A 14,237-nucleotide genomic window follows, 5' to 3' on the forward strand; every position below is an offset into this window, starting at 1 on the left:
GAACTGATGGCGGTCATATAAGTACGATTTAAACCATGCTAATGCACTTCCACTGATGCCAACAAAGTGTTCAAGTCTATGCAAAAGAATGTTGTGGTCAATTGTGTCAAACGCAGCACTAAGATCCAATAAAACTAATAGAGAGATACACCCACGATCAGATGATAAGAGCAGATCATTTGTAATTCTAAGGAGAGCAGTCTCAGTACTATGATACGGTCTAAATCCTGACTGGAAATCCTCACATATACCATTATTCTCTAAGAAGGAATATAATTGTGAGGATACCACCTTTTCTAGTATCTTGGACAGAAAAGGGAGATTCGAGATTGGTCTATAATGTACAAGTTCTCTGGGGTCAAGTTGTGGCTTTTTTATGAGAGGCTTAATAACAGCCAGTTTGAAGGTTTTGGGGACATATCCTAATGACAATGAGGAATTAATAATAGTCAGAAGAGGACCTATGACTTCTGGAAGCACCTCTTTTAGGAGCTTAGATGGTATAGGGTCTAACATACATGTTGTTGGTTTAGATGTTTTAACAAGTTTATACAATTCTTCCTCTCCTATAGTAGAGAATGAGTGGAACTGTTCCTCAGGGGGTCTATAGTGCACTGTCTGATATGATACGGTAGCTGACGGCTGCATGGTTGCAATTTTATCTCTAATAGTATCGATTTTAGAAGTAAAGTAGTTCATAAAGTCATTACTGTTGTGGTGTTGGGAAATGTCAACACTTGTTGAGGCTTTATTTTTCGTTAATTTAGCCACTGTATTGAATAAATACCTGGGGTTATGTTTGTTTTCTTCTAAAAGAGAAGAAAAGTAATCAGATCTAGCAGTTTTTAATGCTTTTCTATAGGATATGCTACTTTCCCGCCAAGCAATACGAAATACCTCTAGTTTTGTTTTCCTCCAGCTGCGCTCCATTTTTCGGGCTGCTCTCTTTAGGGTGCGAGTATGCTCATTATACCATGGTGTCAAACTGTTTTCCTTAACCTTCCTTAAGCGTAAAGGAGCAACTGTATTTAAAGTGCTAGAAAAGAGAGAGTCCATAGTTTCTGTTACATCATCAAGTTGTTCTGAGGTTTTGGATATGCTAAGGAATTCGGATACATCAGGAAGATAACTTAAAAAGCAGTCTTTTGTGGTAGAAGTGATGGTTCTTCGATACTTGTAACAAGAAGTAGAATTTACAATTTTGGCTTTATGAAGTTTACACAGAACTAAATAATGATCTGAGATATCATCACTTGGCTGAATAATTTCAACACTATCAACATCAATTCCATGTGACAGTATTAAATCTAGAGTATGATTTCGACAATGAGTAGGTCCTGAAACATGTTGTCTAACACCAATAGAGTTCAGAATGTCTATAAATGCTGATCCCAATGCATCTTTTTCATTATCGACATGGATATTAAAATCACCAACTATTAAGACTTTATCTGCAGCCAGAACTAACTCGGATGTAAAATCACCAAACTCTTTAATAAAGTCTGTATGGTGCCCTGGTGGCCTGTATACAGTAGCCAGTACAAACATAACAGGGGATTTATCATTAACATTGGTTTCTCTGGATAATGTTATATGAAGCACCATTACGTGCCCTCTGAGAAATCCTGTAAACGTTGTTATAAATTGAAGCAACTCCTCCCCCTTTGCCTTTTAGACGCGGCTCGTGTTTATAACAATAATCTTGGGGGGTGGACTCATTTAAAATAATGTAATCATCAGGTTTTAGCCAAGTTTCTGTCAAACAGAGCACATCTATATTATGATCAGTTATCATATTATTTACAAAAAGTGTTTTCGTAGAAATGGATCTGATATTCAATAAGCCAATCTTTATCATTTGTTTATCCATATTGCATTTGTTTTTTATTTGTTGAACCTCAATTAAATTGTTAACCTTAACTTGGTTTGGACGTTTTTTGTATTTTCTAGTTCGGGGAACAGACACAGTCTTTATAGTGTGATATCTAGGTGAAAGAGTCTCTATGTGCTGAGAATTAACTGACCTCTGTGACGGGAGGCAGCTAGCAGACGGTCGGTTTAGCCAGTTAGCCAGTAGATCACATGTTATAAGAAAAATGATCAGTGATGCGCACTTACAGTACTTCAATATTATGGTGGAGACTGCTGGATTCAGACCCAGCTAGCAGGGAACGTTCTTAGAACTTTGGCTAACATTCCGTAAAAGATTTGAAAATGTTTGAAAGAAAACATTTGAATGTAATGTTTGAAAAATGTTTAGCATGTTTATAATAATAATAAAAAAGTTCCTATAACGTTAAGTGAAAACTGAGCTAGAACATTCTTCCTGCAACATTTTGAGGATGTTTTGAGGATGTAGTTGAGGTAATATAATATAAAATGTTATCAAAAACACATTGGCACAATGTTTCAAGACATCAAATGAAGAACATTATCTCTACTACATTAGTAGAACATTATAAGAACATAATTGAGGCTTGAGGTGATCAACATAGAACATTTTATCCACAACATTTTGAGGATGCTGTTGAGGTAACAGATTATAAAATGTTTTCAAAAACACATTGGCACAATGTTTCAAGACAACAAAGGAAGAACATTCTCTCAGCCACATTAGTAGAACGTTACACTGTAAGAACATCATTGAGGCTTGAGGTGATCAAATGTTTTGTTTAAAACGTTCTTCTAAGTGATGGTCTAACAAAGCTACAACATTTTGAAGATATTGTTGAGGTAACAGATTATAAAAATGTTCTCAAAAACACATTGGGACAATGTTTCAAGACAACAAAGGAAGAAAATTCTCTCAGCCATATTAGTAGAACTTTATACGAAAATTGTTCTTCTAATGTGATGGTTTAACAAAGTTGGAACATTTTATTCACAACATTTTGAGGATGTTTTGAGGATGTTATTGAGGTAACAGATTATAAAATGTTCTCAAAAACATATTGTCACAATGTTTCAAGACAACAAAAGTAGAACATTCCCTCAGCCACATTAGCAGAATGGTTTAAGAACATCGAGACTTGAGGTGATCAAATGTTTTGTTTTAAACGTTTTTTCTAATGTGACGGTCTAACAAAGATATAATATTTTATCTGCAATATTTTGAGGATGTTTTTGAGGAACCAGATTATAAAATTTTGTCAATAAAACATTGTTATCTTGAAACATTATCACAAAGTAAGAACATTCTCTCAGCCACATTAGGAGAACGTTATACGAACATCGAGGCTCGAGGTGATGAAATGTTTTAATAAAACATTTTTCTAATATGATGGTTTAAAGAAGAAAGAACATTTCACCTCCAACATTTTGAGGATGTTGTTCTGATAATAATAATTATACAATGTTTTCAATAACACATTGGCACAATGTTTAAAGAAACAATGTTTTCAAACAATAACTGATTTTAAGAAGGGGAAGAAGCATTTCCAATCGTGTTCTTGTTAGCATTGGTTACCTGCATAGAAACACGTGCAGTGCATCAGAATGGCCTCAATGCAATTGTCTAGTATAGGACCAATGATAATAGCTTACTGTACAACCGCATCTGCACGGAGGTGTTGATGTTGTGTGAAGGCATCTTCACAACATAATGAAAAATACAACTATATTTGAAGGATATAACTAGGAGAAAATGGTACGATTTGCACGTTTTCTTTTTAAAATACTTTGTCAGTGATGATCCAAATCAGACAATTGTATTTACACTACAATAAATATGGGCCAATCTGTTCCCTTTCAGTCGGTCACTCTCGACGCCATGTCGGTGACCGACGAATATGGGATATCGCTTCGATAGACCAATCTACTTTGAATGTAAACTAAACGAGCCAATGCACATTGGCATGCAATTATTGCATCCAGCTGCCGCTGATCACTGCATGAGTATAAGAGGGCAGCAGGTGCAATGCAAACCAGCTTTTCGCTTCAAAGCCGATCAACAGTGTCGTTCTGCTTACCTTGAACGGTGTCTAAGGTGAACTGCGAGTTCAGCACGCTCTGGGAAGCTTCCTGTGTTGGCTGGACGGGGCTATAGCGGCGGTCGTTCTAGTATCGAGTGGGTTGCACACTTCAGGTTGCACTATCCCCTGTCGTGTGGCTCAGCACTGAAAGTGTTTTTTCCTAAAAGAGCAAATTTTCTCTAAAAGGTCTTCATGGGTGCTTCTTTTTAAAGATGACGTGTCGTCCTTTTAAGGATGCCGTTTCACCCGTGCGTTTCTGGGTGCAGTCGTAACCTGGCACCAGGTGATGGTAACGATTGCTGCCTCACGTGTCTGGGCGTCAAGCACGCTGAGGTGGCTTTCGTGGATGCGTCATGTTCCCATTGCGGGAAGATGACCATCTCGGAGCTGCGAACCAGGCTCCGCTACCTGAAAGGGGGGCTCGTTCTGGCGGACAGACGAGGTCCACTTCCGGTAGTGGCTCGGGTGGTTTGAGGGTCACAGTGGTGGCAAACCCCGCAGGGAACCAAACCTCTGGGGACCACCACTCCTCTTGCACCTCCGATCCAGACACCCCTCCTTGGCCGGTTCCTCTGAGGAGGGATTTACTGACTCAGAGATGGGGCACCATTTGGCACCAGAGTTTGAAAACTCCATGTCTGGTCCCTGGACGGGACGCGGAGGTTTTAGGTGACCTACCCCAAGAGGTAGTGAAAACCATCACTTCGGCAAGAGCACCGTCTACGAGACACGCTTATGCCTTGAAGTGGAACCTGTTCATTGAGTGGTGTTCTTCTCGGCGAGAAGACCCCCGAAGATGCCCGATTGCAGTCGTGTTATCCTTTCTGCAGCAAGGGTTGGAGCGAAGGTTGTCTCCCTCCACCCTCAAAGTCCAGTTTGCTATTGCTGCGTACCATGACCCCGTGAATGGGAAGTCTCTGGGTAAGCATTACCTCATCGTCAAGTTCCTTAGAAGGGCCAGGAGGTTAAATCCTTCCCGGCCCCCCTCTATACCCCCTTGGGACCTGACTCTAGTGCTTAAATCACTACAGCAGGGCCCATTCAAGACTTTGCATTCAGTTGAGCTAAAGTTTCTCTCATTGAAAACTGCTCCTGCTTGCACTGGCCTCCATCAAGAGGGTAGGGGACCTGCATGCATTTTCGGTCGACGATTCGTGCCTAGAGTTCGGGCCGGCTGACTCCCAGGTAATCCTGAGGCCCCTGCCCAAGGTTCCCACTACATCCTTCAAAGACCAAGTGGTTAACCTGCTAGTACTTCCCCTGGAGGAGGCAGACCCAGCCCTGGCTGTGCTTTGTCCCGTCCGAGCATTAAGGTGCTATGTACACTGGACACAAAGCTTCAGGACCTCAGACCAGCTCTTTGTCTTTTATGGAGGCCGACAGAAGGGGAGTGCCGTCTCTAAGCAGAGGATGGCCCATTTGACAACTTCACAAAGTCATTGAATGTTGAATTTTCAATACAACTGAAATATTTGAGAGAACATGACATAGGATGACTTCATAAATAGATGTTGATTTTGCTAAATTGTGTTTGTTTGTTTTTTTCTCACCATTACAATGACAAGCTTTCTGTTTGGTTGGGCACTTTGAACTTTATTTGGATTATTTTGGATTTATGTAGTTTACTTTTAGAAAGTGTTCTATCTTTGAATTAAATAAGTAGGCATATTTCAACATAGGCATAGACATGTGGGGGTGTGACAGGGCTTTTTAAGGGGGTGTGGACGAGTCTTAACTTTGATAAAGAATATCTCTTTGGATTTGAGACTTCAGCCTTTGCAACTTACAGATCTTATATGACCCCTATAATTGAATTAAGGCAACAAGTTTGCACAATTGAATTAAGTAAACTCAACAAATTACTTTTAAAGTTAAGATTACTTAATTGAATTAAGGCAATTGAGTATACATATTCCTCCTATATTTACAATTTTAAATGCTTATTGTCCACCTTTTGCTGTTTTCCTAAAGCCATCGGATGGTGGTAATGGCTGGGGAGAACTCCACAAAGAATGTAAACCTATTTTCTAAGGCCTTTAAAGTTTGCTCCCTTTTTTAAACAGTCATCTGCTTCCAGAATTCGGCTCAAACCACTGGAGATAACATTTCACATAACTTTTATGTCCTTTTGGGGGATTGAAACTTTTGGACCCCCCTGACATTCACCACATGGACAAAAACACCTGAGAGTTCCTTTAAATATCTTGTTGTGTTCTGCAATAAAAAAAAAAAAAAAAAAAAAAAAAAAACAATTAGTTAAATGAATAAATAACAATAAAAATGCTTGACTCTTTAGATTAAGTTGAAATTAGAGGAAGTAATTTCCCTCTCATTTCTTTTTTGTGCTCTGACCCAAAGTTACCTTTAGCTGTTAACCCTAAAACATCCTGACTGATGACTAAACTAGGTAGTTCTGCCTCAGTAACCTGCAGATATGACAGTTTCAGTCTAACTGTTAAGCAGTTGTGTGTGCATTTTTTGTGCATGTGTTGTTTGTCTGTATCTTAGACCCTTGACTGATTTTAGTGTTCACTGGAAAATACGTTACATATCTGTGGTTTGGTCTAACATTTCCCTGAATCAACAGGCCTATTCAGATGATGCATCAATGGTGTCACATATCAGATCTTATGAGGGTTCTTGAGATGAGAGTTCAAAATGATGTGGGTATTATTGCAGACCTTTACCACTGAAATCAGTTTACAGTGAAGTCCCAACACAAGCCTCAAAAATCTAGATTATTACAACTCTGCGCAACTAATTCAGGTTCAAACATATTTAAGTGATCAATTGGCAGATTTTATGTTAATGCAGTGCTAATACTGGATTATAAGAGCTTCAAGGCATGCCATGTAATCATTGTCATCTAAGCATTTTTGTGGATTTTTTTTCTGCATTTATTTGCCTTTTGGTATATATATTCATATAATTTAGTGGCTCAAGTCATCAGGTACTACAATCTTGAATTTGATTCTTGCTTTGAAATGATCTGTCTAAAGCTCTACATATGCATAGGTGACAACTATTGTATGTATTATTTTCTATTTTTTATTTTTTTTTATTTAGTTATTTTATTTATTCAGCAGTGTATAGTTAGCAAATTAATGTAGTATAAATGTTCAATTTTGATCAGGAAAAACTGCACTGGTGTCACGTCGGTATCAGCAGGTTGCATTATCACTGTGTTGGACATGAAATGAGTGCTGATTGTGACATCATTGTATACAAACCTTTTAAGTTCTATGTGAATGCATAGGTGAACAATTTGGAATCTAAACTGACCCTCTGCTAGCTGCCTAATGTCACAGAAGTCAGTTAATTCACATAGAGACTCCTTCACCTTTGTGTAGATCGTGAAACATAATTGACTGTCCACAGAGAAAGAAAGAGGTAAAAGCTATGCAGCACTATGGATACAGGTGAAAGATGAGATAGATCTGATACTACTGTGGTTCTTCATGCATGTTCGTTCTAAGACTGCTGCAAAGTTCTCAAAGGAGCTCAAGGCTAAGGAAGGAAACAGTCACAAGCAGATGTGCCATTTCTGTCCACAACACACTTGACAAAGATGAAAAAAAGTGAAAGAATAGAGAAGAGGAAAAAGGAACCATATAGAATGGTTAACATCCACCCACACACTGATTCTCGATGTTTTTAGTTCCTGACACTCACGTGACACGGGTATATCCGCTGTGTATACTATAGACAGATCACACTGAAGCCTGCAGCTGCATACAGTGTGGTTCAATGCATAAGGAGGCACAATGACATCCAACAAAAACTTTAAAGCACCTTTAAAACAGCTGAGCAGCCTGGACAGCTACATAATCGAAAACTCTCAAAAGAAGAAAAACATACTGTGGCGACGGTGTTCATTTAATAGTACCAAAAATTCGAATACTGAGGAGATCAGAGATGGGACATTATCACGCAGAAAGGTGGGACAATCATTGATAAAATTTTGTTATATATGTTTATGGCAACATGAATGCTGAGAGATTATAATTATATAACCTGACAAGTGTAGGTCTAACATTCATTTGATCAAAATATTCTACAGGAATGTTAATGGATTACAAAAAAAAATCTTATGCAATTTTTTTTTTAAACTTTAGACATTCAGACATTAAAACATGCATTCAAGCAGGTTCCTTGCAGTTTTAGAATTGCAGATGATTTCTCATTAGTAAATTATTTATTTCATCTGAGAATTACTCTTTTGCAGCTGCACAGAACATACTCTGCATCTCTAGTGGATTACACTGATCCTCAGAGGTAGGAATGATTTACTGATTCACTTCATTGTGAATATCTGATGACCCTCATTCAAATTTTCAATGCATATTTCTCCTTTTTGCACAGAACCATGGTTATATTGGAGAAACAAGACAATGAAGCCTTTGGATTTGAAGTTCAGGTATGTTTTATACCCATAACCAATGGTTCATAGTATCAAATGCATTGTATTTATTTATTTATTTCACACAAGTGCAATTTCACATTAATAAGTAAACTTTTGTCTCATGAAGTATATGTAGGCTAATTTCTGAATTTAATTGCCATTGCAATATACCACAGAAATTATTTGCAAACAAATTACTTTCACAGAACAAATTTCTTGTTGCAATTGCCCTTTTATCCAGTGTCAATAATTTTAGTGGGTGTATAAAGTTTACATATTGTGTTCTAGCTGAAAACATCAATATTATTTTTTTTTTTTGTATGTTTTGTGTCAGGTTTTTTAATGGTTTAATTGTCCACAAATATTTTGGGGCAATTGTACATACACAACTACAATCAGTATAACAGGCTCATTTTAAATGCTCCATTGGGATTTATGTCTCTTTGTGCAGACGTATGGTCTCAAGGTGAAGAACAGCAGTATTGTGGAGATGTGTACATTTGTTTGCAGTGTGCAGGATGGCAGTGCAGCCGAAACTGCAGGTTTGACTGCTGGTGAGCTGTTTTCCGCTTCCTCTACTTAGAGTGTTACTCACTCCACCCATCTAACCTGACCCTGTTTACATGGCACTTTCCCACAAGCCTACATGCCATCTATATTTAACACAGCTGATGCATTGCTCTATTTGGTTTTTACTTACTGTTATTTCATGTTCTCTCACATATTTTTTTACCTTGTTTTGGACCCTGTTTTAAACAGTCAACTCTCTTTTAAGACTATACTTTTGTGATTTCATATGTGATACTGTCATGAAATTGTTGCTTACATTCACTACTTCCATTGCTGAAAAGGTTGCAGGGACCCACTTTATATTAAGTGGCCTTAACTACTATGTACTTACATTTTAATTAATGATTTAGTACAATGTACTTATTGCTTACATGTTTTTACATTGTACTTATATTTAAAAAAAACTACGTCTGTATTTAATTTCTGTAATTACATTTATAATTACACTGTTGACCCATACTTTACACCTTAACCCACCCTTAAACTTACCCATACCTCCAACCCTCTCCCTAACCTTACCCCTATCCCACCTCAATAGCAGCAAAAGTGTTTTACAATACAATATGAACACAATAAGTACATTGTACTTATTTTTTTTATGTAAGTACATAGTATTTAAGGCCACTTAATATAAAGTGGGACCGGTTGGAGTGCTGAGCAATGTGTCCATGTGAATGCATTACATTTGCATTGTTTTCTGTTCGTGCGTGTGTGTGTGTGGAGTGACATTATTGGCAGCTCTGTATTAACTGATAGCTCTTTATTTATTTATGTTTATTGCTCTCCCTTGACAGGTGACATTATATTGTCAGTAAATGGAGTCAGTATTGAGGGGTCTACCCACCAGCACATTATTGAGTTGATTCGAGAATCCACTAACATGCTGAAGTGAGTATAAGTATCAGAAATGGGATGTTTCTGCTATGGTCAAAAATGATGCCTTAAATAATGCAGCTTGTTAATAAGATATGTACTATTAAGTGATCAGACTCATGTAAGATAAAATAGATGGAAAACTAATTCCTAGGAAAACCTAGGTCCAGTGGCACACATACCCATTATTTGTGAGTATAGTTAGAATCTACTTTAACAGGATAAACTGAAATACATGATATTTCAACATAACTTCTGCTCACAAATGTGTGGGCTGCACTGGATCATTGTAAAAAGATAAGGTAAAAATCATATAGAAAAAATAAAGCTTGCACTACTAGCTATGGAAAATGTAGGTCAACTGTGATGTAACCAATATTAATAAAAAAATAAAATAAAATAAATAAATAAATACAAAGTACAGAACACTCTAGCAACCATCAATTAACAAATTACACTTTATTTTGATAATCCACTTTAGACATTCTACTAACAGTAAGTAACTACATGTCAACTAGTAGTTAGTAGACTATTAGTAGACTGTCTGCTTAATATCTTCTAACACTTTCTTTGTCAACTTATTGTCAACTTCTACTAAATCTAAACCTACCCTAACAGTCTACTCTGAGAGTTAGTAGACATGTAGTTTCAAATGAATGAGAATTAGTTGACATGTAGTTGACATATAGTTACAAAGTTACTTATAGTTAGATTAATTTCTGAAGTGGACTATCGAAATAAAGTGTAACCAATTAAACAATTTATTTATATTATGTGTGGGTCTGATGTAACTAATACAACAGAACTGTAAAAAAATAAATAAAACGAAGAAAAATAAATAAATACCCTATGACCCATTGCATGTTAATTTGAATTTTTCGTATGTTAATTTGTGTTTTTGTGTCAAGGCTGGAGACGGTCAGTGGGAATGTTGTGAAAAGAATTGAATTAGAGAAAAAGATGCGCTATCTTAAGGTGCGTATTTGTGCATAATTGTGTGTGTTTACCACATGTACACAAAGCTGAAACTTTACTTAGAAAAAATCAAAAGCATGCATTTTGTATAATAGTGTATGTGTTTCCATGAATGCTGAAACATCTTAATGAATGCTGATCAACATACTGTACATGCACGTTTACCAGAATGACTCATAAATGCTGATCTAGTTTCTGTGTTTTCTCTCGGCACAGCAAACTCTTCGTGAGAAATGGGTGGAACTGCAATCTCTAACACTTCAGGAAAAGCGTCTTACTCGAGGTGAGAAAAAAAAAAAAAAAAAAAAACTCTATACAGCTGTTCAGACAGTTAGACGCCAGTGTCTTACAGAAAAGTGTATATCCCCTGAGAGAGTTAACGTTTGATTTACAACATGAATTTAAAACAAATTAATTTACATGAATAATACATAAATGAAAAATGTTTAAAGGTTTACATCCACTTGGTTCTTTTTATGATGTTGCTTCCTCAGTGATTATCCACAGTTTGTATGGTTTGTGATAGTTGTGCATGAGCTCCTGTTATGTTATTGACCAGTGATCCTCAAATCTGGCTCACGAGATCCACTTTCCTGCGAAGTTTAGCTCTAACCCTAATCAAACACGCATCAGTTTGCTAATCAGTGTCTTCAGGATCATTAGAAAATCACAGGCAGGTGTGTTTAATTAGAGTCTGAGCTAAACTCCAGATTTGAGGATCACTGTTATAGACGTTGTTTAACAAAACGGTTTAAACAAAGTTGTTAAAAAACCTTCACCGTGCCCATCTGTTTGATACTCTGATGCTGAACAGGCTGAATTTTTAGCTGATTTTGAATGACTCAGGTGTCTCTGTCTGTGTTCCAGGTAATCTGAATGAGAGTGCTCAACATTTGTCTGTTGACTCCCTGCTGTCTCTCTCATCTCCAACTGGCCGCTCTGGGCATCGTTTTTCCAGTGACAGCAGTTGCCGCAGCATAATGACAGATGACAGTGAGGATGCAGCCTTCATGTCGTCAGTATTTGATGTCTCAAGTCCAATTAGCCCAACTGAGCCAAATGAAGGCTTCTTCCGGCTGGAAGGGGGGGCATTGCGACCCTTGACAAGAACACGCAGCATTAGCCTGACCAGCAGTAACAGTTCACTCTCTCCGAGCTGGGAAAATTCATCTTCATCCATGTTTGGGACACTGCCAAGGAGAGGCAGAAAAAGTAGCGTCCGCAAGCACATTCTAAAGTTCATACCGGGACTGAATCACTCCGTAGAGGAAGAAGAGGGTAGCTAAAACATAATTTCTACCACAACTGACTGTTGATCTGATGAATCCTTTGTAAGGACCTTCAGCGGTGGGAGATTCATACTAGTTTGAACTCTTCTGTTCTCATAACATTCTAGAATTCATGCCATACAAGAAATCTAAAATTTCATGACTTTCTTGCTTAAAGTGTTCATGAAAAGAAGGGTTAAATCTCACATGAGCATTATGGACTGCATGGCAGCAATCTTTGTATTATTTTCTGCCTTTTTCTTTTTTTTTTTTTTTTGTCAAGGGACCAAAGCATTATGACTTCCCCCAAGAAATAAACAACTGGCATTAACCAAGCCTTGGAAAGTGTATGCCAGAAAGCAAATGCATTGAGAGAATTGTGCACATTGTGTTTTAGATTTCAGTCCTGCAAGCTCATGAATGTGTACTAGTTCCCACTTGATCTTGTAACTAATCAAGAACTTATAGTCTCATATCTAATATGTGTATCTCAAACATATATATCTCATATCTGTTGTAGCATGCAAATGTGTGGTTTAAGATATACTTAAGGGTGGGAGGAAGCCCCAACTCTGCAAAGGCTTGTTGCTTCTTAATATAATTTTATAATACACTCCAAAATGTCTTAGACCTAACACAATTCAAGCGTTCTTTACATTTGCAGTCTTCAAAAGCCAATTTTCTAATATGGATTTACTACAGTGTTGATGAAGCAAGAATCTGAAAATAGAAAATAGGCTACATGAATATTAACATATGTGGTTTACTACTGCCTATGGATTTCAATGAATACTCTGAACCCATTAGTTTAAAATAGGACAGTGCATTGCAAGATAATTGAAAATAAATACGAGATTTGTTACCACAACATCAACATATAAATGAATGTTATGTATATCAGGAAGTCCTTGAGAATATATTCCTTCAAAATATGTTTGTAGCTTAAATGTCTACAAAATGACAAGTAACCATTATGATTCATTATGCCTGCATGCTTACTCTGCCTAGTAACCAGATTTTACAGCTACTGTAGGTTTAGTGTTAAGTTTAAAGTGTCTTGCATTCATCTTGCAAAGTTAATGCAATCTTATCGATATCAGTCAAGTATTTTTAGGTAGTTAATATTAAGGTTTGACAGCGTTGTTTCAGGACCAACAGAAATTTTCAAAGTCCATCAATTTTTCACCAAAAACAGAGACAGTGAAATTAGACGTCAATTGAATAATGCACAACATTATTTTGCTGCACATCAAAATATCATAATTAGAACAATTAATTAAATAACATATTTAAGACAATTTATAGTCAATGCTCTCATAGAGTATATATTTGTATTTATTTATACTCTTTCAGAATTTCATCCTTATCTCAGATTAGATTAGATAAAAATTTTAAATCATCAACTGCATGAAAAAAGACTGCTCTGTAGTGAGTGTGTAACATTACGTGCTGACTTGAAAAGACTGTGATGGCATGAGAGACTGAGCTCCAAACCACAGCAGGTATAGAGAAATGAATAACAGGATGTGGTCTGATGAAGGTGCTACCATACCACCCTTTTTTACTTTCGTTCTTAAGTGATCCCTGTAACAGAAAATTGTATTTAAACTAAATTTACTAAATAATACAAATAAGTATTTATAAATAATATATTTAAACTAAATTTGAATATATTAAAAAAATATTAATTATTTTCTATACATAATAAATGTGAAAACCAATGTATGGCATGTGTTTTTCTTTCTTCTTTCTTTCTTTCTTTCTTTCTTTCTTTCTTTCTTTCTTTCTTTCTTTCTTTTTCCTTTTATTTATTTACCTTTATCGTGTTGAGGGGCATTCTCTTAAAAATAAAAATAATACATAAATAAAAAAATAAACTCCTCTCTTGATGTTGCTGCTTTCACCTGCATATAACATAGGAAATGTGCTTGAAACAGAAAGAAAGACTCCCTCGAAACATGGTTCTTTATTCTCTATTTTGTTTAATTTTTTATTAATTTTCTTTATTGAATTTCAGCATTATGTTGTCCACATTTAATTAGTTGGCAAGTTTTTTTTTTTATTAGAATCAATAATCAAATTACATATTTTGTATTATATTTGTATTACAAGCTCAGCTGCCACTCTAGGCAAAACACAGCCATGCCACTCCCACTTTACATTCAAAATGAAATGCGC

General features: G+C 36.5%; 1 protein-coding gene across 1 annotated transcript; it reads left to right on the plus strand.

Moving 5' to 3' along the window:
* Positions 1–7,653: 7,653 nt before the first annotated feature.
* LOC113109153 (cytohesin-interacting protein-like) lies at positions 7,654–13,666 on the plus strand. Its single transcript, XM_026272738.1, has 8 exons — positions 7,654–7,909; positions 8,197–8,246; positions 8,334–8,388; positions 8,825–8,927; positions 9,738–9,831; positions 10,725–10,791; positions 11,008–11,074; positions 11,659–13,666. The coding sequence occupies exons 1-8, from the start codon at positions 7,736–7,738 to the stop codon at positions 12,075–12,077; spliced, it is 1,029 nt and encodes a 342-aa protein (XP_026128523.1). The 5' UTR covers positions 7,654–7,735; the 3' UTR covers positions 12,078–13,666.
* Positions 13,667–14,237: the final 571 nt, after the last annotated feature.

Source organism: Carassius auratus, chromosome 9 (assembly GCF_003368295.1).
Source record: "Carassius auratus strain Wakin chromosome 9, ASM336829v1, whole genome shotgun sequence".
In the NCBI taxonomy this organism is placed as follows: Eukaryota; Metazoa; Chordata; class Actinopteri; order Cypriniformes; family Cyprinidae; genus Carassius; species Carassius auratus.